The sequence below is a fragment of the Crocodylus siamensis genome, chromosome 14 (genome assembly GCF_052110815.1).
Source record: "Crocodylus siamensis isolate JL-2025a chromosome 14, ASM5211081v1, whole genome shotgun sequence".
Classification (NCBI taxonomy): Eukaryota; Metazoa; Chordata; order Crocodylia; family Crocodylidae; genus Crocodylus; species Crocodylus siamensis.
Window position 1 is genome coordinate 4,418,765 of NC_143408.1, and position 25,386 is coordinate 4,444,150.

General features: G+C 57.4%; 1 protein-coding gene across 13 annotated transcripts in view; it reads left to right on the forward strand.

The window, feature by feature from the left end:
* Window positions 1–25,386, forward strand: part of PTPRS (protein tyrosine phosphatase receptor type S) — a 205,226-nt gene that overhangs the window by 169,535 nt on the left and 10,305 nt on the right. For 6 of the 13 annotated variants that reach the window (XM_090026698.1, XM_090026699.1, XM_090026710.1 and 3 more), the window contains 11 exons: window positions 1,991–2,148; window positions 5,175–5,287; window positions 7,586–7,633; window positions 11,828–11,925; window positions 14,582–14,705; window positions 18,048–18,223; window positions 18,825–18,944; window positions 19,057–19,211; window positions 22,411–22,696; window positions 23,925–24,077; window positions 24,602–24,780. In XM_090026698.1, coding sequence (XP_089882824.1) covers window positions 1,991–2,148; window positions 5,175–5,287; window positions 7,586–7,633; window positions 11,828–11,925; window positions 14,582–14,705; window positions 18,048–18,223; window positions 18,825–18,944; window positions 19,057–19,211; window positions 22,411–22,696; window positions 23,925–24,077; window positions 24,602–24,780 — 1,610 coding nt within the window. The remainder of the gene's footprint in view (window positions 1–1,990; window positions 2,149–5,174; window positions 5,288–7,585; window positions 7,634–11,827; window positions 11,926–14,581; window positions 14,706–18,047; window positions 18,224–18,824; window positions 18,945–19,056; window positions 19,212–22,410; window positions 22,697–23,924; window positions 24,078–24,601; window positions 24,781–25,386) is intronic. The other 7 variants (XM_090026705.1, XM_090026706.1, XM_090026711.1 and 4 more) reach the window with 4 other exon arrangements.

The following is a 25,386-nucleotide window of genomic DNA, read 5'->3' on the forward strand; positions in this document are numbered from 1 at the left end:
GCAACTATCCGCCTGGGACTCCTTTAAAAAAAAAGGCACCAAATTTAAATCCTCCTCCAAACTTTGTGAGCACAGGTGCGAACACGCACAGCCCATATCTGTGCACTGCAGCCGGCCAGTGCGGGTCGGGGCCTGTGAGCAGGGTCTGAGAGTGCAATGCTCTCACTTTGCACGAGCCTGCTTTTGGCGGTGGCTTTTCCATGCGTGGGCACCTGCTTTGCAACCAGAACTGGAGGATGCTGAAATATCAGCTAAAACACACCCCATCCATGGACCCTTTACAAATAACAACACCCAGAGGAAAGTGCCCCCACTCCCAGTGAGGGCAGCAAACTCAGTCCGAGGGGGAAACCACTGCGCTGTAGGAGCAATCGCCCTATGGGGCACTGATTTGAGTGGCAAGGAACGGGCTTGGCTATGGCCTTCCACGAGCAATTCCTTCCAGCATTCGCGAACCTTTCCCCTGCTGCAAAGCAGCAGCATCTAATACCGCACGGCTCTAAATGCCCCTGTGGAATTGTAGCAGGAAGTGATTGAAATAATTTTTTTCAGCGGGGTTTTTGCAAATAAATATTTAGATGTCTCTTCGATATTAAGGGATTAGGCCGACACGCCTGTGAACGGATTTCCCAATCGGATTACTCCCGCTTGCGGTAATTTCTGCTTTAAGAACAAGGTACAGCAGATTCGCTCACAATGGACTGAAAGAGCAGCAGGCTTCTGTGTTCCCCAGGGCGGCAGCGTCCCATTTGTGCCAGCGGCGTGGAGCAGAGGGGATTTGCCGCAAGCAGCCTGCTCTGGTGCAGTGCACGCGAGGATCAGAGCCATGGGCCCCCGAGGTTTCAGCCTGCCTTAGTAACCTTGGGCAGGTCTCTTCCCCATCTGCTTCATGTCACAGCACCCCTCCTTCGTGGCGGGGCAGGCCGGGCACATTTGGGAAGGTGCAAGGAGAGTGGGCACTGTTGTGCTGGCATGTTGGGTTTCCTGCACAGGAGGAATTTTTGTCATGTCAGAGCCTCTGCAGAGGCCCAAGACCAGCTCGGAGGCGGCTGCTGCTGCATCCGTAGCTCAGGGCCGTCCAGCTTCTCGGGAGCCAGGGACCGCTGGCCATGCAGGGCGCGCACCGCGGGGTTGGCCCCCTTCCACCTTGCAGCTTTATCCTGCTCCTGGCCAGGTGTGCCGCCTGGGCAGCTTCCTCCTCTGCCGTCAGATACAGCACAGCAGCTCAGCGCCCTTCACGCACACCTAGCCCCCTCCCCTGCCGCGCGCACAGCCAAGCCCCCTGGTCCCCTCTCAGGGGGACCTTGGAGAGCCTGGCTGCCTCTGCACCCGGAGCACGGAGAGAAGCGGTAGCCAGGCAGGAGCCCGTCCTCGCGAGCGGGCAGGTAGACAATACTGCTGTATGTAGCATATGCGTGGACCTCGGCCATCCAGCCGGATGGAAGTGGGTGCGCTGGGCTCCTGGGCAAGGAAGGCAGCTCCTGCTGGGCTGCGATGCAGCAGCGATTCGCTGCTCTCGGGAGCATGGCCCAGGGAAGGGAGGGGAGAAGTGCCCCACTATATTCATTAGTCGGGCCAGGTCTGAGCATTAATTCTCATTTTAATCCGATCCCCCTCCCCTGGTGCCATGTAACCCCAGCTGAGCATGGAGTAGCGGAGGAAGGCAGGGATGGGGAATCACTGGGATGTCGTGAGGTGGAGGCCTTTGACAGCAGGTGTTTGAAAGCCACCTTCAAAGCTCCCCCTCTGAAACCCCGGGCGCCGGCCAGCATCCCCGCCAGGACACTGGATGAGCTGTGGGCCTGGCCCAGCCCGGCTCTTCATGGGCATGGGGTATCCCAGGACTCCCTCTGACTTAGCGCCCACCTCTGCCCCAGGACAGCGCCGGGTGCTGCAGAGGGAGATGCGAGGGCCCTGACTCCTCTTCCAGCTTTTCCCCTGGGAATCCCGAATCCCTGAGTCCCGTTTTCTGACCCTTCGTGTCTTCCAGACATTTGCAGCCAGCCCTTTCTCTGACGTGATCCAGCTGGACAACCCCGACCCGCAGCCGATCATCGACGGGGAGGAGGGGCTGATATGGGTCATCGGGCCGGTCCTGGCCGTAGTCTTCATCATCTGCATTGTCATTGCCATCCTGCTCTATAAAAAGTAAGGGAGGCTTCTCACTTGGGTCCCTTGCCCGAGCCATGGGGGCAAAGGCCACAACCTGCACGCTCGGGCCTGGGGTTGCTAGGCTGAGGGCACCCCCTCGGTCAGAGCCACAGCGCAAAGCCTGGGGCACAGGAGAGGGAAAGGGGAGGGCCGGGGGGGCGTAGGAGACTGGTCGAGTAGTTACAGACCTCCACCTGGTCCCACCTCAAGGCACAGTCGATATTGCTGCGTCTCTACTGCCAGGTCAGTGGTGTAGATGGCATGAGTTTGGCTGGTCTCAGCCCATTTCCTTGGGTCCCCCATACGCTGACGGGGGGTGGAAAGGAACGCCCTGCTCCCTCGAGTAAATAGTTGCCGGCAGTTGAGCGGCTATTCATCCTGCAGGCGCGCTGATCAGGGCGTTGCTCCTCCAGCTGAGGTCGGGGGCACGCGGAGAGGACCAGTGCGCCTCTGAAAGCTGCCTTCTTCCTTTCTTGCTGCCTGATGCAGCCAGTTGCCAGAACAGCTCCTAGGCACAAGCCCACAAGCCCAAGCTTTGCTTAGCTGCACCCCCAGCACTCGGCTCGGGATCAGGAAACCCTAGGCCTGGCTCCACCACGTGCAGTGCTTGCAGGGGGCAGAGGAGTGTGAATTGTGCGGGAAGGACCGGAGAGGAAGCAAGCGGAGCAGGCTGGGGGCAGGGAGGTGGCAGCAGCCGCATCAGATCAAGGCCCACGGGGGATGCCGCTGGGTTGGAGGCTTCACCGAGCAGAGGCTGGGCACCGTGCAGCCATGCTCTGGCTGTCATCCCTGTGCCTGTCGGTCCCCCAAGGGGTGCCCTTGACTTCTGCTGGGAGGCACATGCTTTACCCCGAGCGTGTGTGAAATGGCTAAATGCCCCGGGGGAGCTGGGGCACTCGGGAGTCCCCTCTCGGGTCCATTAGAGACAGCGCGAGATGGAGAGCCCTGCTCGTCCATGTGGGTCATAAGAGCTAGAGCTGCGTGACTGGTTCTGCTGCCTCTACAGCTCCTTTCTAACCCAAACGTTTGTCTTTTCTTCCCTCTACTTGCTGCTTCCCTGGACAGCAAGCCAGACAGGTAAGAGCGCCAAGTTTGGCATCTGCTTCGATCTCCCCTGCGCTGGGCTGGCTGTGTCTGGGCCGAGGTCCCTGCCTGTGCGATGAGCCTCTGTCAGTTTAGTTCCTGCTCCCGGGTGTCCTGCGGGACATCGGGGATCCAGATAGCCCGAGAGCAGGGAAGGCAGAAAGCCAGAAGGAAGCGCCAGCACCTTCCTTGCCCTGTAGCATAACGAGCCCGTCTTTGGACGGGAGGACGGTGACAGCAGACAGCTTGGGCTGTAATCAGAGCAGAGTGCGGGCTGTCTCCGCACAGCCTCTCTCAGCCTCTAGCATATTGGAAGCTGGATCTGGCCAGCCAAGCTGTCCTCATCCCAGTGTGGAAGCGATGCCTGCTCCCTCCGCCAGGCCCTCCGCAGAGTTTGTTTACAGCTCAGACTCCTCTCCAACTGTTTCCGAGGCTGGGAGAGTTTTCACCAGAAGCAACCGGCAGGTTCAGCCAGCGAACCATGAACGGCAGCAAAAAACGGCGCTCCTTCCAAGCTGCAAAGCGCGGGCGTCCTCCAACGGCGCTCCGTGCAAAGCCGGCGGAGCCCTTGGCAGGACCTCCCGCTAGAAATGACATTAAGAAACAGCGCAAAATGGCATGAAATGCTCCATGCTGTGTGTAGGTAAGGCAGATTATGGGGGGCACCCGCCCGATCCAGACTGAGAAGGAAGGTGTCCATGAGGAGGTCCTGCTGGAAGTTAGGTTAGGTTACGACATGCCTGAGAGCCTCTGTTTGCAGCAAACGCTGCCGGACAGACAGCCGGCTCTCGGCTCTTGGAGCTGTGTGATAGAAGAGTCCGTGCCTTGCAAACGCTGCCCGTGGCTCCAGTCCCTTGGGCTTAAAATGCGTGGGCCCAAACTGCATGCAGAGTGACCGTGGCTTCACTCGGGGCACGTCCCGCCGGGAAGCTGCGGTGCAGTGATCTGCAACACAGTTTAACCCCGCACTAGCTACTCGGGCCTGAGTCCCAGGTAGATGCGCCGAGGGCAGGATCAGTGCAAGGTGCCTTTCAAAGTCCAGCTCGGAGAGTGCAGGTGGGCGCTGTGTGATCCAAGCCCTACTTGACTGCATGCAGGCGCCCCTGTGAAGACGAGCCTTTAAGCCATGATTTTAAACTCGTGTAGGAAAACCAGCGCAAAAAGCTACGTGAATATTCTTATTCTGGTCTAAGACTTGAGTCCTAAAGCTGTCATTTCAAACCAGAGTATTTAAACCCATGCAAAAGGCTGTGTGAATGGGTCTAAGACCTCCCTGTTTCAGTTTGGTTTAACCCAGCTTCTAATCAAGCCTGGTTAAATCCGGACTCGGTGTGCCCATACAGCTTTTGGCCAAGTGGTTTCAAGTTGCACTTTTTAGGTAAGGCAAGGCAGCTTCGTTGTGCGCCCGAGCTCTTAGTATGTCCACGCTGGCCGGGGCAACGCCCGTTTCGTGCAAGCGGTACAATTGTGTGTGTGGACAAGGCTCCCGGGTGCCTGGTGGAGTGCAAGACATGGCCGCTATAACTCACTGTGTACTTGCACTCCAAGAGGCTGGACGGGAGCCGAGCAGGAAGTGTGGCTAGCAAGGGCTTTGGGATACAGCTTGCTTATCATACTGAGCCCTGTCAGACCCGTCTGCACGAGGGGCAGCTTTCAGGAGGTTGCTCTTGGCTTGAAGGGCTAGCACGGTGGGTGCTGCACGCTCACTGACTTCAGCACTGGTGCCCGTTGCACGACTGTCCCTGACACCCGTTATCAGACCTGTTTTGTCACCCCAAGCTCCCTCCGTTCAAGAGTCGGCTGCACTGAACGCAGACTCCCTTGAGAGCCGCCCCCCAACCACGGGTCTGAGCGTGGCCGGGTGGCTGGAGTCTGTCGTAAGGATGGACGGGCCCCGTGCTAAGAGGCTTCTGGCTTTGTTGGGTTTTTTTTTTTTAAAGCAAACGGAAGGATTCGGAGCCACGGACGAAATGCCTCTTGAACAACGCTGAGATCACCCCTCACCACCCCAAGGACCCCGTGGAGATGAGACGCATCAACTTCCAGACGCCAGGTAACCGGCTGCACACCGGCCTCCCACGCTCGGACACCTGGAGCTGCCCTTGTCGCGATCCCTCCCTGCCTGCGTACCTACCGGCTGTTGCAGCACTGCCTCTGCTGGGAACCGGCACCAGCCTAGGCCGTTGCGGAGGAGTCTCTCGGGCCTCATCTGTGCTAAGTTGTGAGCGCTGCAAGAAATGCCAGCTTGGAGCCCCGCTCAGGGGCAACGTGCTGCATCCTTGCCTAGCCGCCATGCTGTACGGGACGGTGGCTATGGCTAGAACAAGGCCTTTTGCTGAGGTCTGGCGCGGTCCAGGTTAGACAGGCACCCGCAGACATCGATGCTGCCACCTTTCCTAACCCCGCGCCCCAACGCAGTGCCTCTGAGAGGCCCAGGGACCGGCACAGCAGGATTCACGCAATGTCCTGGTCCACAGTGGCACTGTTGGAAATGGTGCTTCTCTAGGAACAGAAGCAGAACTGGGGCAGCCAGCTGTTCCCTGCAAGCTGTGCCGCCTCACTTGGTGTAGATCCCCACTGCGGGCATGCCCTGGTCTCCTTCCCCCCCTAGTAATACACTTAGCACCTGCCAGAGAAGCACCTTGCACTCTCCTTCTACCCCCACGCGGTCCTGTAGACATGCATGCGTTAGCTGCCTGCATGGCACCTCTGCAAGCCTGCCCTGGCAGGTGCCTGCAAGGACACGTCCTCACCCAGAGACACCCCCAGCACCTCTGCATGCTGCCCAGCATCTGGGCGCTTCACGCTGGAGGAGGTGGAAAGGAATTTGTTGTGCTTTTGGGGCTGGTTGTCCTTTTTGGCCGTGCTGTGCTTGTTAGTACTGTTTCTGCAGCGCCCCCTCCATCTCCTCCTGTCTCTGTCGTTAGGGCTGCCTGAGCTTTCTCTCCCAGAAGATGGTAGGTCCCCAGGGGCTGGGAGTTGCGGACAGGGGCCACGGGCAGCCCTCCTGGCCACGTACTCCCGGCAGCTCAGACTCTGCCTGAATAAAGGCTAAATCTCGCGCTGAGAAGCGGAGGCAAGAGGCATATCCCAGCCCGAGGGGTCTGAGCACAGTCTGTGTGTCCCCCGCTGTGGGGTCAGCGGAGCGACTCTGGGGGTGCCACCCTGGTACCACCCTGCCCTTTTGATGGTGCAGGGATCCAGGCCGAGTCCTCCTCCAGCTGCAGATGCAGCCCAGGGACAGAGCGAGGCGAGCGCAGGGGCCGATGGCCCTGCCTGCCAGGTCGCCCGTTGTCTGAGCAGCTTGCTCAGGGGGGTCCTGCTGCAACTCTCCGGGAAGTTCATTTTCATCGAAGGAGCCATCGCAAGGCGCCGGCTGGTGAAACTCGCTTTGGGGGCCGGGCTCAGGTTGGGCTGATGGAAAGAAAAGCCGTGGTTGCGCTGGAGGGATGGGTCCGTCCCTAGGGTAGCGCGGTGGGAACCAGCTCAGCTGCCCCATGGAAGAGAGGCATTGGGGGCATCAAGCCTCAGATGGCAGCCCCCACCCCCCCATTCTGGCACCTGAGTGTGGATCCCAAAGTCCCCCAAAGCCCATCTGAAAACTGAGCCAATGCACTAGAAGTAGCCGTGCCTGGAGTTAGTTGCATCTCGGTCTGAGCCAGCCAGCGGGGGTGAGCTCACTAGGGCTGAGGCAATAGCCGAGGGGCTAGTTTCGACCCTTGCGGGGCAGCGGGTGTCACAGAAAAGCACGTCCCATCTCCATGCATCTTGTAGGTCGCTAAGCGTTTCCCACTAGCCGCGGCGGGGTTGGTCCTGCCAGGCACTCGCTGTCCTGTCTGGTCTACTTTAAAACATGCGGAGCCACGATGCTTCCAGCCCTTCCCCTGGGGAGACCCTTACACGGCCAGAGAGAGCCCCGTGGTCGCGAGCTTATTCTGGTCCTCCGCTGATTATCTGGGCAGGCTTCTCAAGGGGGTCAGGCACCCAGCTCCCACCGGATTTCAGTGGGGGGGCTCCCTTTAAAAATCCGACCCCGGTGCGTGTCGATGGAGGGAGAGCTGCCCTCGGGGCACCCTGCCGCAGCTTGAGATGCAGCAAAAGCCTCCAGGGACCAGCAAGCCGCCAGCGGTCTCTGGGAGCCGGGCAGCGGGGGTGTAAGCGGGGGGCTGGGGGGGAGCAGCAGCTGCCCGTGGCCCTGCCCCTGCCTGATCAGCACAAAAAATAACTTTTCATTTCCTCTTAAATTTATGTTGGTTTTTGGTTTTTGGTTGTTTTTTTTTTAGTTTTATTAGCATGAACTTTTGGAAAAGAGTGTATTTTTATTTCTTTATTTTTTTACTGTTTTCTGCAGATTCTGGTCTGAGCAGCCCTCTCAGTGACCCTGAGTTTGACTTTGAAAGTTAGTTCCTGTGTGTGTTTTTGTTCCCGTTGGTTTCATTTTTTTTTCCATTGTTGGTTTGGGGTTTGTTTGTTTTTTTTTCCTTTCTTTCTTTCTTTTTTCCTTTTTCATCATTTGTTTTTTCTTTCTGTTTTGAGTTTGGTTTGTTTCTCCTGTTTTTGCCAATCTCTCTGTGCGTCCCCGTGGCTCACGCCATCTCATTCCTCTTCTGTGCCATCTGTTTGTCTGAGTCGCACTTCCAGTTTTACAGTACCCAACACGAGCCTTTTGTGCAGCGACGAGAGCTGTGCTAGCAGCCCCGTAGGACCCCGCTCCCGGCAGGGGGCTCGGAGACGGCACCCGTCCTCCTGCCTCTCGCCCTCGGGAGTTTCGAGGTCCCGTCCCCTTGCTGAAAGTGTTTCTCGTCCAAGGTTTAGAGCAGCCGTGAGAAGCTTGGCTAAGTGTGCATCACGCTTGTTCGTGGGGAGACATCAGATCTCTGTACACCAGCGTGTCCGTGTGTGTTCATGTGCGTGTCGCTGTGTGACGTGGGAGGCCAGAAGGCTGCAGCCAAGGACGACGATTCCTCCTGCCCTGCTTTTGGGTCAGCCCAGACAAGCCAGGGTCCAGTCGGGCCATTTCCGGCCTGTGGCGGCCTTGCTTCCTAGCTTGAAGCTGATGCAGGCAGGGCTCGTTTTGGTCCCCCCTCCCCGCCCCGCACGACTTGCACGGGAGGCATCATCCAGCTGTGCTTATTTTCCGAAGATAAACAGCTCTGGCCCGTATCACAGATGTCAGGGTAATGTTTCTGTTGACTTGGCTGGTACACAGAGAGTTGAGGCTTTTGTGATAAGATTAGAGAGCGACTCCAGTGATTGAAATGCTAGATGAGAACCTCCTTGGAGAGGCTTGGCCCATCCAGGCTTCAGCTCCTTTTTATTGTGTGCGAGGTCCTTAAGCGCACACTATTTTTTCAGACTGAAGCAAATAAATATCGAGGGCCAAATTCTGCCTCTGGCTAGCTGCTTGCAGGCGTGGACTTTGCTATAGCCGCTGCTTGGGCTCCTGGATGATAGAGTTGGACCAGGTCTCTGGACAACCTCATCCAAAGGCTGGCATTCAGCGGAAAGGCTGTCTCACTTCTTGAATGTAGCTTCTGACAGTGTCCAGCAAAGCAAACTCTTCCTCTCCCATGTTGCCCTCCAGGGAGCATGGATGCTTTCCGACCGGCTGTTCAAGCCAAGCCGATCCCTTCCTAAACCAGTTTCATCGCCACGGAGTTAAATCCTAGACTTGCTGCTGTTCGTGCCGAGGGCCTTTGGGCTCCGGCCAAGTAGCGCCTCCCAGTCCCTTTGCTATTGTGGAATCGTACGTGGGTCAAGAGGCGATTGCAGAGAAGCAGGATGAACCCTGCAAGGCATTTTCTTTTGCATTGAAAAGTATTCTAATTAATCACAAGGAAGTCAACAGCCCCACTGAAGAAGTGGGTCTCGGGCCACGGGAGCCAGGCTGAGCGCTTCTAAAGTATGTTTAATGCAAGCCCACGCCTCCCCTGCCCTGTCAGCACAGAGTCCCGTTCAGGATCATACCCAAATGCCCCCGGCAGCTTGATCAGGAAAGTGTTTACTCCTTTTAGCCTCTTTTTTATTATAAGGAGCCTTAGAAATTAATCTGACACGGGGCTTTCTGCCCTTAGTGAGGACGAGAGGCATGTTCCCACGTACTCGCAGCTGGGCTTTGTTTAATGACTGGGACAGGCTTGCGGGGCACATGCCCACAAAACCCAAGACCTCTTCCAGACCCCGGTCACGCCAAGGGCTTTTATGGGAGCCCTGGCAAAGCAAGTTCCCCCTTAAAGGACAGTGCGACCGCTCGTGCCAGGGCGGCCCCGTGGGCCCTTCCCACTGGCCGTTGCATGGCCGGGCCGGCAGACCCACCTCGCGCTGTGATTTACAAGCCAGGGAGCAGCTGGTTTTCTTGCTTGTTCATTTTTGTTTTATCCTGCGTGTTTATTGTTTGGGATTTAATTTATAACTGTGTCTCTAATTGCTCTTCAGCTAATAATAATCTGTAGCTTGCTGTAGCGGAGTCAGATTCAGGTGCCGGCAGCTGGGCCATATGCTGGCGAGCTGGCATCTTGCCTGCCTCCCACCCCAGGCGGGAAGGAATCGGTGAGGAAGGCGATGCGCGCAGTGCGGGAAAGTGCCAAGAGTTACTGCGTTGGGGCGTAGTTGGCTACCAAGCAAGTCGAGTGCCTGCTCCTCACCAGGACCTCGCCCCAAGCCTTCGTGAGCTCAGGACTCGCTGTGCTGCGTGAGGGTTGATCACATTAGCGCGGTCCAGCTCTCCCGTACGCACCATCCTTTGCTCAGTTGGATGCGTACGTGTTAAACAAGCGGTACGAACTGAACCAGCCCCACGCACACACCTTCACGCTTTGCAGGCACCGCCGAGATGCAGCTGGCTCTGGCACGGAAAGCAGCCACCCCACAGGACAGGGGAGAGTAGGGAGCGAAGCAGCATCCCTGGCCCAGCTGCAGCTGGCGGGAGCCGGGTAGCCAGCAACCCGCCTCCTGTGCCCCCTTCGCCTAAAGAGACCTGCAAGGCTGCCAGTGTAGCCCCTTCATTTGTTTCTGACTCTTCTTTTCCCTCGTTCCTACCTCCCCACATTGGGGAAGGACGATTCGTCGGCTCGGGGACAAAGACACCTGACTCGTGGCTCCGAGACGGGGCCGGCACCCCTCTCTGCGTGCTGCGACGCTGCCCCAGCTGCAGGTTTCAGGGGTGCCCCCCCCTCTAGGCCGCACTGTAAAACTGAGGACCGTCATGCTTTGCTTTGCCATCTCTGTGCTGAGTTTTCGGAGTATCCGACCATTCTGCCGCCACTGCTCTGTCACACGTGACCCCCACGGGGCTCGAAATTCTCCCCGGCCTCCACCCTCCCCTTCCCATCCCGCGGGCGCTGCGGTGGCTTCTCAGAAGGTTGCCCGGGCCCTGCCTGCTGCCCAGGCCCGGGGCGGGCGGGCGGGCGGAGAGGAGGGACCCCTGGGACGAGGGGATCTCATGCAGACGAGCAGAGCTGGGAAAGCATTTCTAGTCGCGCTGCTCAGGCGGGAGGGGGTAGAGCCGGACCGGGGGACCTTCCCCAGGCCTCAAGCCAGGCTGCGCAGAGCGTGATCCCAAAACAGCTCCTTCCCGGTTCCCGACTGTCACCCTCGTCACCTGCTGTCGCCTCCGTACCCAAACGCCAGGCTCTCCCACGCCCCAGCTCTTGCTTGCAGGGCCGGTCCCTCGCTCCGCAGGGCCCGGTGCTGGTCTGAGTTCAGGGGAGCAAGGTGACTGGGGCTCTTGAGGAGTCTTGGTCTGTCTAGTCAAGGTGTTCGTTAGGTGCCACGCTTGGAGGTGTCTTCCTTGCCTGCTGGAGGGTGAGGAACCCCCTTCCGGCCCCTTTTTGTTCAGAGGATAGGGCCAGCAGGAGCTGGGTGCACCTCACCTCCTTTTGGCCCGGGGGGGAAGGATCCTCCTTGGAGCCATCGTCAGAGTAGGAAGCTGCAGGAGCTGAACATACGTTCGACACGCCGCCAACGGGAATTACGTTCCCAGAGCTACGGCGACATCGCCCCTTTCCCTCCTGGCGGCCGGGAGGTCGATGGCTGCAAATTTGGGGGGAGCGGTCCCAGGAATGCGGCGGGGATTACAGTTGTGCGTGGAGCCAGGGCAGCAACTTTTTGAAAAGCCTCCCAGTTCTCTGCTCCCCTCCGCCTACCACCTCTCACCCCTCGCCATCAGCCAGCCTCAGCACTGCCCCTTCCCTCCCGTGGGGCTGGCGCTCGTTTCCGCCCCTCCTGCGCGCGGAGCCACGCGCCGCGGAGGTGCCTCTGGCTGAGGCTGCTCATTTCAAGTCCCCCATTGCAATCACTAACAAGCATCTGCTCTTTTGGGGTTTTTCCTTTCGCAAATGGGGCCATCACGGGGCGGGGGGAGACGCTCATGTAACGTCCGAGGACACAATTTCGAGCCCTGAATGTTCTCTCTTCTAACCGCCCTCCTTTCATTGCAGATCTTACATTGTAAAGTTTTTTTTTTTTCCCCTCCCCTTTTCTATATTTCTTCTTTCTTCTAAACTATGCAACATTTACAATGGGTTGTTTGGGGGCTTTTTTGTTGGTTTGTTTTTAATGCAATGACATTTTCTCCTGCTGTCTCTTCCCCCAGGTATGCTCAGCCACCCGCCGATCCCCATCTCCGAGCTGGCAGAACACACGGAGCACCTCAAAGCCAACGACAACTTGAAATTATCCCAAGAGTACGAGGTACGAGCAATAAGGCATGTAGCAAGAGAGAGCCGTGCCGCCGGGGGCACCTGCTCGGCTCTGCTGGTTTCCGGAGGGTAGCGGGCACTGCAGGCAAGGGCAGCTGTGCAGAGCAGCGCTTGGGTTTGGAGCTCTTTGTATTGTCCTGTCTATGCAGCGCCTAGCGCAAGGGGGTCCTGGTCCAGGACTGAGGCTGCATGCACAGGTTCTGGAAAGCGCAGCCAAAGGGGTTTCCTGATCCCACGCGTCTGAGGCCCGCGGGCGGCAGGCGCACAGCCGCCTCCTCGACTGCAGGGATGGCGAACTTGCTGTCCCTTAGTGATCCCGTGGAGGTGCGGACATCTTGATGGTGGCCTTACCCCCTTCCTCCCGCCACAGTGGCCAGTCATTAGCAGGGTCCTTTCGGCCCTGCTGATGGAGCAGAACGAACAGGATGAAAACGGTCTGGCCACGCGTCGTGGTGCATCCGGGTGTCCCCATAGCCCCGAGGCTCTCGGCTGCTCTCTCCGCAAGCATTCACCCGCTTGAGCGGCATTTGCACAAGTCCACCCCCAAGCGCGTCGGGTGCCCGCAGCACGTTTCCGGCTTCTCATGCTCCACCATAGCAGCCAGGGGTTGCCCAGGGCGGGCAGGTGAGTTCGGTCCCGCAAGCCCAGCGGCCACCTCTCCTGGGACACGGATGGCGTCATTAGCAAACAGGCCGTACGGCTGCATTTCTTTTGTCCAGAAAGATGTGCTGATAGTTTTAGACCATGGACTATTCTAGGTTGTCCGGGTCTGCCCCCAGGCAGTTCACAAACAGGGAGGCCTGAGGGACTGAACGGTTCTGCAGTGTCTTTCATTTGGCAGCGGACAAAAAAGTCCCATCGTCGCAGCTTGCCCCCCATATAAGCATGCATGCAGGGTGGGGGAAGACCTTTGCTCTGCTGGGGCCTTTCACCCCCGTCTTGGAGTTAAAGGAGTGCATGGAAGCCAAATCCAGTTAATATGCTCTATACAGATTTCAAAGGCTCATTTGCATAATGCAATATCCCAAGTGCCCTGGCTTAGTTCCAGCACAACCTCCTCTAGTTGGGGAGCCAGAGCTAAACAAACAGCACTAATGAAATGAATGCGAGGCGAGATTAGAGGGATGGAGAGCAAACAGACACATTACAACAGTATAAATACCCATTAGTTAGAAATGCTCCGCAGCAAGAGAGCAAGAGGACATTAGTGTCGTGTGGTGCTGTACCGGCTCCACCACCTCCTCTCAGCTGCACGGCTCATAAAACACACCCCACGACCACCAGCCGCACCCCGGAAGGAGGGAGACGCTGGGGGCGAGCGCGGCGCAGGGCGGGCGCGCGCAGAAAGAGCCTGGAGCTCCTGCCAGCGGGCACCGGGGGCTGCCGGGCGAAGCAGGCCTGCGCGCAGCGTGCCCATGCCCCTGCCCTCCGGGAGGGGCGCGGGCCGGATGCGAAGCGAACAGCAGGGACTGCTGCGGCATGCGCTGCTGCCAAGGCTCTGATTGGAGCAAACCCCTCCGGCTCTGCGAAACGAGGAAGGAATTAAGCCCTTGTTTTATTTAATTCTCTGGCTGAGGATTTGGAGGTAAACGTAATTAACCTAATTTCCATATCTGGGACAGCTGGACTTGAAAAAACACGAAACCTGGCATAAATCATCAGGACAGGCAGAGAGGATTTTTCTCTCCAGTGCATTCTGCTGTTTACTCCTTTATCCCTTCTAGGAAGGGGCCGCTGGCAATTCATTTCCTTAGGACCAGACTCCTTAACCCCTGTCTGCCTGGGGAGATGGGCCACTGCCCCTCCTGCCAAGTGAGCCCATGCCAGCTCTTGAAGGGGCACGCTTACACTCGTGCAAGAGCCTTCCCCGTTCCAGAGCTCTGTGTCTTGCCTCCAAGTACCCCAAGCACTGACGCCCGCTCACCCCTTCCTAGGGCTGCTTAGTTCCCTTCCTGCTGCCTAATATCCAGCCGTGACGGGATGCTTTCCCCTGATGTGCAGCCTACATTTCTTCCCCTCCCATTGGCATCCCATTATAGCTGGTTATAATCCCTCATTCGGCCCTCAATCATCCCCCCTGAGGTTTCCACCCCGCAGGTGTTGTTAGACTAACGCGTTGTTTAGCTAAAATACATGCAGCTTTGGCTCTTCTCATCTCCGCTCATGAAGCCGTCCCGGCAGCCCCTGCATCAGCAATGTTGCCTGCAGTTCCTCCATACCTTTCTGGATATGCGGGACCCAGAAAAGGCTGCCTTCATCCTTTTTCCAGGCACGGTCATGCTGGAGCTGTATAGAGATGAGGCATCTCCCTGCTCCGTGACGCGATGCCTTTGTACCTGCAGCCTGAAATGGCACCGGCAGGGCTGTGGCCATGTCGCGCTGGCATCACGTCATGCCACTGCCGTGTGTGTGTGTGTGTGTGTGTGTGTGGTTGTGGGGGCAAGGGGGAGAGCATGATGCACGAGGGCAATGGGAAAGGGGTTGCCGAGATGCAGCCGAGAGCAGGCAGGGTCTGTCAGTTTGGGAGGTGAAGCCGTAGCAAACGCTGGGGTCTTATCTGGGACTCCAGCCCTGCAGACACCCAGGGGCACAGCAAGACCCACAGGAGCTCATTCTTGACTGCACTGTTTCCTTTCCGGTCCCTCCAGTCCATCGACCCAGGCCAGCAGTTCACTTGGGAGCACTCGAACCTCGAAGTGAATAAGCCCAAGAACCGCTACGCAAATGTGATCGCCTACGACCACTCCCGCGTCATCCTGCTGCCCATCGAAGGTAACTGCTGCGGCTTCTGCTCATGCACGTTAAGAGGAGCCTGGTGCTTTGGGGGCTGCTGGGAGCCGTGGCCCACTGAGGCCCTGTTCCTTCTGCCCCTCCGGCTGAGTCTCCTTCGCCTGCTCACCCCGGGAGCAGCAGGCCGGAAGGGAGGGTCTTGCACGAGCTATGAGATTGGTGCCTTGTTGGCGCGTCCTTCGTTTCAGAGTTCGTCTAGTTAAAGCTCTGTTCCCTTCATGTCAAGGGAGGCCTCGTAGCTCCCAGCCAGATGTATTCTGGAATTGAAACATATCCAGAGGTGGGTGATAAGCAGGGTGCTCAGGACGGGTGCAGCTAGGCCTGGCTGGAAACACTGTCTGCAGAGCAAACAACTGCGCCGTTGCATGTGCATCCGCACTAGCTCGCACAGATTACGATAGGAGCGCTCTCTCAGGCTTTGGTGCAGGTTGCGTACACCTGCGGAGGACTCTGGGTACTTCCGGAAGGAGGTGGCCTGTATGAAAGCCTGTAGCGCTGAATGCCCCCTGCCATTGTCACCGACCGTAGCTACCTGGGTCTGTCCTATCAGCACTTCTGACACGAGACGACCTGGGTCTGCTTCTACTCAAACGCTTACGGCATGGGGTGGGGGGTCTTTGCTTCAGCAGTTTCCTGATCTTCTCGTGTAGTGACAGCCCTGGGCCATTGGGGAGCTGCGCATTTTGCTGCACTGGTCCTGGTTGCCTCCAGCCACCACGTTAGAGATGCGGCTCTAACAGAGGCCTTGCAGTGGGGCGTCTTTGGAAAGCGATCCCAGACGTGACCCGCTGCTCTCGCCCTCCTCTGCTGCACATGGATGCACGGATTTGCCATTCGCGGGTAGCCTTGTGCAGTCAGGGCGCGTTTATCCAGGCAGCTAGAGTAAAGCAGATGTGAGTTAAGGTCCAGTGATCCTGTGGCTGAAGGTAAACTGGAGTTTCCCTACCCCCCCACCACCACACTTGTCCAACACATATGTGATGGAGGTGGGACACTGGCAATGAAGTTCTGCCCGAACACCCAGCCCAGGTTTCGATCTGCGGTGTCTGTGCTGGAAGGGGGATTGTTAACATGACAAAGACGACTGTGGCTCAGCCGCTTTTCCTTCCAAGACACCTTGCAGTACCTGCTTGAACTGCAGAGCCAGGCTTTGCACAGCTGCCTGCCTTGTGCTAGAAAAGAAAGGGGGAGGGAGAGGTGCAAGAAGGGGCACGGTCCTGCCGGCGTAGAAAGCAAAGACGGGCGAGCACCGGCTCCCTGCGCGGGAGCACGAGCCAGGAGAGCACTGATGTCAGTGCAGGGACCGTCTGGAGTCGCATTCAGTCCTCGAGCTCCTGCAGGGTCCTAGGGTGACAGTCTGCCGGGCTCTGAGCGGGTGCTGCACAGACAGGGAAAGGGCAGGCGTCTCTCATTCTGCCCGGGCAACCTGCCTCCGCACAGACCTGCAAGAGGTGTCATCTCTGCGCCCTGCAAGCCAAGCAGCGATGGAGCCAGCAAGGGCACCTGCATGCGTGGAGCTGGATTCATGCCACGGAGGCAGGGCAGAGCCACCAGCTGGTAACGGCTTCCCGTCCACTGCTTGCCCTAGTTAACACGGACGCTGCATGTATGCAGCAAGGCACCCCGTCTTCCTTAGGTGCCTCTTTGGTCCATCCCCAAGACCCGGGCACCTCCGTGTTAGTACCGGATGCACGGGTGTGGATGAGCCCGTGCCTGCGTGACATTAGGCTAATGACATGACACCCACCAGCTCCCAGAAAGGAGGCCATTTGCTCCTGTGGTCTCCGGGCAGCAGTTGTTTCCTCCCGTCTCGTGCAGCTGTTCTCCTGTCCCTTCGCACGCTCAGCCCAGGTTACGAGGAGCGTGGAGGGGCAGAGGAACAGCTTCCCAGCGGCGCGCGGAGATCGGTGAAGCCACAGTCGTCTGCCCTGGGCCGGCTGGCGTAGCCCTTCCCGGCAGGCCGGCGGGATCTCCCAGCCGTTGTTTAAAGTTCTGGCATCGTCAAATCCGCAGCGCGTTGGCTCCGCCAGCTCGAAAGGGGAGGGAGGTAGCGGTTTTAATTCAGCGATTTCCCTGTAACGAGGCCTGTCACGCAGCAAAACATGCCCGGCGCTGGCCACCATTTTAAATTGCACAGCAGGCCCAAGGGAACGGTTTGGAGATTAATTCTGGACGCTCAGCCTTACTTGTGCTCGTGGTGCTGTGACACAGACGCTTTCCCCTTTGAATTTCTGAACGGTGGGACGGGAGCCCTCCAGAAATTCAATTAAAAGCCATTCTCCCCAGCACCTGAAATTGCCCGCTGTCCGTGAGGCCTGGCGGGCAGTTCAGAGTGGGTTTGCCCGGGCACACACACAGCAGGGCCCTGTTGTCTGCATGCAGTGGTGTGACGGAGGACTTGAAACCCATTTGGTGTTGTCACCTCTCTCCTCTGAGACTTGAGCTAAGTGCTAATGTGGGGAGCGCAGAAGCTCGCCTATGCAGCCGGCTGCTCTGCTGTACGTGGGAGTGGGGCGAACCTCCAAACGGCTTAGTGTTTTGGGCCAAGCCAAAGGGCATCTCTGCAGCTGAGCTGTGACAGATGCAAAGCCTGGCACAGGGGCCTCTCGCCCTGCACCTCCTGCCTCCACCAGTCACGTCCGAACCTCAGACAAAGACTGAGCAGGCAGCGGTCGCGCAGCACAGGTTAACCTCTGCAAACAAAAGACCGTCCTAGAATGGCCGGATGTAGGTTAAAGCAGGTCGTGCTTTGGCATTCAGAGCCACCTCCTCCCTTTGCAAATCCCAGCCAGGTCTTTCTCCGTCTTGCCCAGCCACAGCACAAACCGCCGCTTCTAAAGGCCTCTTGCTGCTCTGGTCCCTGCTGCAGAAATCCCACGGCAGTGCGGGGCACATCAGCTCCCGCCCCAGGATGTCTCTCTCCTACGGTCAGTGCAGTGCATCGGGGTAGCCAGAGGCGATGGGTACCTGAAGGCTGCAAGCTCTTTGCAGCATGACCTGTCGTCCAGTTCTGCGTATGCACAGCTCCTAGCACGGAGAGGGAGGGTTTCTGAGCCAGGAGCTGTGGCAGTGCTTCTCAGAAGCTAGTTATGGTTTGGTACCTCATATCCCACCCCCACAATAGATGCGTTATCTCTGTAATGCAGATTTGCTGAGCAGGACCCTGTGCTGGGGCTCAGCTTCAGCCGAGCTGAAACTATGCAGATTTGCTACCTCCCTGGACCCGACTCAGCTCCACGGAGCTCAGGCTGCTTCAAACAGGTGTTGTTTTAAAGGCGCATCCTGCCGAACTCAGCTGACTCCCTTTACTGTGTCTTGATGCAGGGATCGTGGGCAGCGACTACATTAACGCCAACTACATAGATGGCTACCGGAAGCAGAACGCCTACATTGCCACCCAGGGCCCCCTGCCTGAGACCTTTGGAGACTTCTGGCGGATGGTGTGGGAGCAGCGTTCGGCGACCATTGTGATGATGACCAAGCTGGAGGAGAAGTCACGGGTGAGAAACTTGGGAGGGGCAGCCAGGTAGTCGTGAGCAGGGTGGGAACTAGACGGTGGAGAGATGCAGGCACGAGATGCGTGTGGGGAATACAACAGCCCCCCCTCCTCCCCTGCAATCTGCAGTCCATGATAACACCAGCAGAAGAGCTCGGCCTGCCTCGCTGCTTCGGATTCAGAGAGCCACCAGCCCACCTGAGATCCCTTTGGGTGAGGGCAGCGAATCCCAGGGCTTGTGCCCTAAGCCTGGCTATGGGCTGTCTCGCGTAGCAAAGGGAGAGCCCTATTGTTTTGCTTAATATTTTCTGAAGCAGGCTACCCAGCCATCCAGAAGCGTCTGCCCTGCGGTGCGTCGGGCTAGCAGTGTGCCGCAGAGCCTGAGCCCCTCCAGAGAAGTGGCATTTAATGCATGTCGGCTGTGGGGCTGAGCATACTGGGCTGGGGGGGGCAGGATCTGTATTGCAGTGCTCCAGCAATGCCTTGTGCTTCTCCTGTTGCCTCGGCTGGGCGGGCAGCACTTGCTGCAATGTCGTGACAACAGGGGTGAACATCCTGCTTTGGATCACGGTCCAGAGCTCAGCAACGACCCCCTTTTCCTGCAGATAAAGTGTGACCAGTACTGGCCCGGCCGGGGCACAGACACGTACGGGATGATTCAGGTTACGTTGCTTGACACCATCGAACTGGCCACGTTCTGCGTTCGGACCTTCTCCCTTCACAAGGTGAGGCGGGCTCGGGCGCGCTGCCCCTGGGTGCTGTAACTCCCCCCCCACCCGCGGCGCGCGCGGTGGTGCTGGCGTGGCTCACGGCGCTGCCGCCCCCCTGCCTCCACAGAACGGCTCCAGCGAGAAGAGGGAGGTGCGCCAGTTCCAGTTCACGGCGTGGCCAGACCACGGTGTGCCCGAGTACCCGACCCCGTTCCTGGCTTTCCTGAGACGAGTGAAGACCTGCAACCCGCCCGACGCTGGCCCGATTGTGGTGCACTGCAGGTACCGGTCCGCTCCTGGCCGGACCCGTAGGCCCGCTCCTAGGAGTAGCGAGAGGAACAGTGCCATGCAACCTGACTGCCGGCCCACGGGAAAGCCCCTTTATCGCGCTCCCTTTGGCATACCCGGCAAGCAGGAGTGGTCCCCTCGAGTGGTTCCCACGCAGCAGCTGAGGATTTCTATTCAGAGAGGAATTTCCCACGTTGCATGGGGCTGGTTGGCTTCACGTAGATAAGGCCTCGTTGGAGCAGGGCGGGGGAGGGCACTTGGTAACGTGCTGCCCTTCAGCAAGCAAGCAAGCTCATTTCTGTCGCAGTGGGGAAGGGAGAAGAGAAAATGGGGCTGAGGCTGCAGCAGTGATGTTGCCACGTAGGGCAGTGGGGGACTGGTGGCCGGGCGTCAAAGCAGAGGTAGGGGGTCTGCAACGTTTGTTTGAGCACCACCGTCATCACGAGCGCAGCGTGGAGAGCCGCGAGCCGCAGACCCCCACGGGCAGGTTGCGTTCCCTAATTCAATTTACAATCCAGCAAGGGACGCTCGCAGCTGCCGCCGCTCCGATAAATCCCCCTCGGTCCTCAGGAGAGATCCGGAGGGGCCGGTGGGTCACCTAGCGCTGGGGAAAGCGACGTGTGAATTTTAGAAGCAGTCGGGGGGGATCTAATCCTGCCTCTCCTGGAGGACGCAGCTGAAATCATTTTTGTAAGTGGGCAACTTATCGCTAACCCTGCAGATGGCAATTATCGCGCCCCTCTCGGAAAGTGAATAAAGGCAGCCGGCAGCACACGAGTGATAAGAACTAGCTTCCTGATCAGCTCCCACACTTCTTGCCAGAGCTCCAGCAACTTGCGTGGTTCAGGTGTTGCACAGTCTAATTAACAGAGATCAAGGGGGTTTTATGAAAAAAAGGGGGCCGCGCTTGAATAGTGGGAGGAAGCCCTTTATTAGCAGCAGTAAAGGAGCAGACCCCGCAGGGCCACGCTGATTCATAAATGCCTTTGCATGCAAGTTAGATGTGACCCAAATGTTTTTGTGCATCAAGGTACAGGGGTGATGCGTGTTGCTCATTACGGCATTAGTCGTTTCTCAGCTGCCTAAAGACCCGGGTGATTAAACATGCTTTTCGAGCCCTTAGATCACGCCAGCCCTTTGTTCAGACCCAAAACCCCCGACCTGGAGCTGCCATAATTGTGTGTCTGACGGGCAGATCTCCTACTGAGGTGCTGCTGCAGACCAGGAGGCGTGAGAAATGGGGCAGATTGGTATCGGGGAGCGACAGACAGGTTGCCAGACGTGGCTTTTCACCTTGTGTCCTCAGGTGACAGGACCAGCCATCGGCACGAAGCTCCTGCCAAGCTGGGCCCAGGCTCAGAGCAGAACCCCCCTGGTTTGGGCTCTTTGGGGTAAAGGAGGAGTAGCAGCAGGTAGCGGGTGGTGCTGAAAGCAGTGTTGGGCCTCAGAAGGAGAGGAGGTGACCTGTCCCATCTCTGGGAACCTCCTTCTCCACCAGGTCGATGCTCCAAAGCTTAAACAGCAAGACTTTTTAACAGGCTCCTTCTCCCAAGCCCAGCTGGAAGGGCTTGTCCTTTTGTTCGTTTTCTTCCGAGTCTTTCTCATGCCAGATCCAGTGCATGGGCTCGGTTGCAACAGCCTTGCACCTCGATCCCATGGGGTCTTTCCCAGGGAAGCCCAGAGCTCTAAAACCACAGACAGCGACATCCGAAATCGGTGGTGCTTCAGCGGAGCTATGTCGGGTTTCTGCGAGGGGAGAGGCTGCACCCGGAGGTCACGGGCACCCTTGAGCTGGAGGGAAGTGTCCTTTCCCCTCCCTTGCCAGTGCCTGTGTTTCCCTAGGACCTCATCGCATCCAGTCTTAAACGATTCACGTACTTGGGCTTTCGGCTGTTCCCGAGCCTGGAGACCTCACCCCGAGGCTGCTTTGCCTTGTCTTCGTTCGTTCGGTCACTCCCAGCTCCACTCCCTTGTGCCACTTTTCGTCCATTCGCCTAGTCACATATCCTCATCCGCCAGAAATGTTCACCCCAGCAGCACACTTCCATCGCGGGCCAGAATGGTCGGGGGTGGTGCAGCCCAACCCCTCCTCCTCGCACCTGCCAGCCCCTCTCCCATTGCTCTTGCTCTACCCTAGTCCCCTCCATGTTGTTGGCATTTTCACGACCACTTTACCGAGGACTCTTTCTTGGCTTCGTTGAGTTCAGCCGTGCCCCAGCATTTTGGTGATGGCAAGCCTCTTTGCCCAGCCCAGTTGGCACCCCCGTGACTGCAGGCTGGTGTCTCTGCCACTTGCATTGCTGCCATACCAAGGTGGCTCCCGGCACTGCTGCTGGCCACTGCTTCTTGTACTCCATCTGTACTTGGGTTTCTCTCTCCCTGGCTGGTTTGCATTTTACAGCATTAAACCTTGCTGGGGTTTTCCCCCCCACACATGGTTCTAGCCTCTCTGCTGCCAGGGACTTGTCTGTTATTAATGCTTTATTGAAGCCAGGATGCTACATACTCCTTTTTGCCTACCAGTTTTCTAATCATGGCAGGCTGGTTTCCTGGCTTGCTTTTATAAAGCAGCAACAAATATTAATAAAGCCATAGTACCGAGAGGCCAGAGTCCCAGAAATTTAGGGAGCCACCAATTATTTTGACCTGCAGAATGGTAGAAAAGTAGGGCTTAAAGGGCCCTCAGGATGTCATCTAGTCTGAGGAAGGCCCATCCCTGTCTAAGCCAGCCTTGTGCCTGTCTAATCTGTTCTTAAAGCTCGAGGACCAGCCTTCACACCCAGCTACCAGGCACAATGGCTGGAACATCAGAAAACTTCCTTTAACTTGACGCAAGAAGAGCAGGTGGACACGGGCGCTGGCAGAGTCCTGCAAGGACAGGAAGTAGCTTGTTAAAATATGCTTGGGAGATGTACAGAAGAGGACCATAATCCCCACTGCAGAGGAAGGCAGACCTCCTCCCCGGTCTCTACCTTGCCTCTGTCTACAGCTATATTGACAGGGTCTTTATCACCACCCACTTACTTTTCACATGCTCGCATCCTGTGTGTGGCGCTGTGTGCCGCACATCTACTCGCCCACCCGCGGCTCGCTCGCACCGGTGAGGCTGTCCCGTCTCGTCTGGCCAGTTGGTAGGGAATGAAAGAGCTTAGGCGGTGTGACATATCACTCACCCTCCAACCTCCCCTTTCAGCGCGGGCGTCGGACGGACCGGCTGCTTCATCGTGATCGACGCCATGCTGGAGAGGATAAAGCATGAGAAGACAGTGGACATTTATGGACACGTCACCCTCATGAGGTCACAGCGCAACTACATGGTGCAGACGGAGGATCAGTACAGCTTTATACACGATGCCTTGCTCGAGGCCGTGGCCTGCGGGAACACGGAGGTGCCGGCCAGGAACCTCTACACGTACATCCAGAAGCTGGCCCAGATAGAAGTGGGGGAGCACGTGACCGGCATGGAGCTGGAGTTCAAGGTAACGGGGAAACGCTGGGCTCTCAGGGGTGGTGGCAGGGGAGCAAGAAACTTGCTGCCAGGCTTCAACATGGACCTTTGGTGCAGGAGATGGCCAGGCCCCTACATGGGCTTACGCAGCAGTGGTTAGCACCCACCAGCATCACGGCCATGGTTTGAAGTCCCCAGACAGGGTGGGGGACTGCCAGGCTTTATAACATAGGTCTAGTAGGGTGGTTGCAATGGCTCTAGGTCTGTGAGCAGAGCTGAACCAGCACCCCGAAGCGTTTCTGGTTTAAGTGGGGTGAATACAGGGACTTCGATGCAAAAACCTCAGCACCTGCAGAAACGTAATAGTGACAGCAACGGGAATGAGAGAGAGGAGAGGAAAGGTCGGGCCTCCTGACTGGAGCTTTCTGCAGCTTTAAACTCCAAGAGGTGACAGACGCCCGGCCCTTTGGAGGAGAAAGAATGGTTTTGTGTTTCTACATTAAAGAAGTAATTACATCTCCAGCTCTGGGGCTGCTGCAGTGGCTCCCAGGGGAGGGCTGGCTGCTGCTGGAAGGCGCGCGTCCAGCTGTCTGAAATCCAGATTGAATTTCCTCCTGTCTTAACATTTGATTTCCGCGTTGTGTTTTGAGTGTGAGATGCCATGTTGACAAATCATGACAGAGATTCCTGACGGGGGAGGGATAGCCCCAGCATCTCAGACGCTTCGCTTTGGCACTTGTGCTTTAGCAAGAGATGAAAAGGAGGCAGAGCCTTGCAGAGACCGGTGGGAGGGGAGGAAAGGCACCTGTTTGGGGGTAGGCGGGAGGGGTTGGGACAAGCTTGCTGCCTTTGCGGCGCTTGTCTGAGATCAGCCCCAGGCAAGCAAAGAGACTTTCTCCCTTTGATGTCTTCATCTACGCCCTGGAAAATGGCACAGGGCGCACCCTCAGCAAGTTTGCAGATGGCACCAAGTGCAGGGGGGCTAGTGGATATACCAGAGGGTCAGGTTAGGATTCAGTGACCTGGACAAATTGGAGGCTTGGGCCAAAAGGACTCTCCTGAGGTTCAACAAGGACAGGTGCAAAGTCCTGCACTTAAGACAGAGCAATGCCCTGCACCGGGAGAGGCTGGGGGCGCCTGGCTGGGCAGCAGCTCTGCAGACAAGGCCCTGGGGGGACAGTGGACAAGAAGACGAATAGGAGCCGGCAGCGTGCCCTTGTTGCCAAGAAGGCTAATGGCATCCTGGGCTGCATTGGTAGGTGTGTTGCCAGCAGGTCAAGGGAAGCGATTATTCCCCTCTATTCAGCACTGGTGAGGCCACATCTGGAGCACTGTGTCCAGTTTTGGGCCCCCCCCTACAGAAAGGATGTGGACAAGTTGGAGAGAGAGTCCAGCGGCGGGCGACAAAAATGGTGAGGGGGCTGGGGGACATGACATAAGGAGAGCTTGAAGGAACTGGGCTTATTTAATCTAGAGAAGAGAAGACCGTGGGGGGGGCGGGGATTGAACAGCAGTCTTCACGTCTGTGCAGGGGGTTACAAAGAGGATGGAGCTGGACTGGTCTCGCTGGGGGCAGAGGTGACACAAGCAGTGTCAAGTTGGAGCCAGGGAAGTTGAGGTTGGATATTAGGAAGAACTCTCTCAGGAGGAGGGCAGTAAAACACTGGGACAGGTTACCCAGAGAAGTGGTGCAAGCTCCATCCTTGCAGGTGTTTAAGACCCAGCTAGACAAAGCCCTGGCTGGGATGATGCAGCTGGGGCTGGTCCTGCTTGGAGCAGGGGATTGGACTAGGTGTGACCCCCTGAGGTCCCTTCAGCCCTCATTTTCTGTGTTTCCTCATGAAGCTAGTTTGGCCCAGATGCCTGAATACCCAGCTTTCCTTTTCCTGGGAGCTGCCATAACGCCCTGTACCAAGTGATTTTTGTTTTCCTTCAGCGACTTGCCAACTCCAAAGCCCACACATCCAGGTTCATAAGCGCCAACCTCCCATGCAACAAATTCAAGAATCGCCTTGTCAACATCATGCCATACGAGACCACGCGGGTCTGCCTTCAGCCCATCAGGGGAGTGGAGGGGTCGGACTACATCAATGCCAGTTTTATCGATGGATACAGGTAAATGGTAACACTTATCTGCTTTTGTAGCAAGGAGTAAGTTAGGCTGGGCATGTGAGTGCTGTACGTGGACCACAAGGATGGCACGCATCCATTGCCTGGCTTATACTCAGTGTCTTGTGGACTGGCACATCCTATCCGTGTATTGCATCGTGTGCAGAGCCCACCGCCAAATGGGGAGAAACCATGTTTGATTAGCTTAGTTGATTAGCATGCCCCTTGGCGTATGGGGTTTTTCTTAACTTTTCTCCTAACTATTCTAGCCATTCGTGGTTATGAAATTTTCCGTCCCACAAAAAAAGAAAAAAAAAAGGAGCTCCAGCCTTGGACTCTGCATATCACACAGGGCTGGATTGTGGGCAGCTTCTGTGGGAAGCTGTTCCTGCCGCTGCCTTTCATTCCTGTTACGGTTCTGGGATATTGCACTATCGACCGCTTCCCAAAGGCAGCGAGTGCTGTGCCTTTTGCATTCAGAGCCTGCAAGCAGAGCTGCAGCTCTCCAGCAGCGATGCTCTGAGACTCCCCTGAGCAGCCTCAACAGAGCCCGACTGCTGAGGGGCCGGGGCCTGACGTTGACCCCCAGCCCTTCCTCCCCTCCCCTGGAGC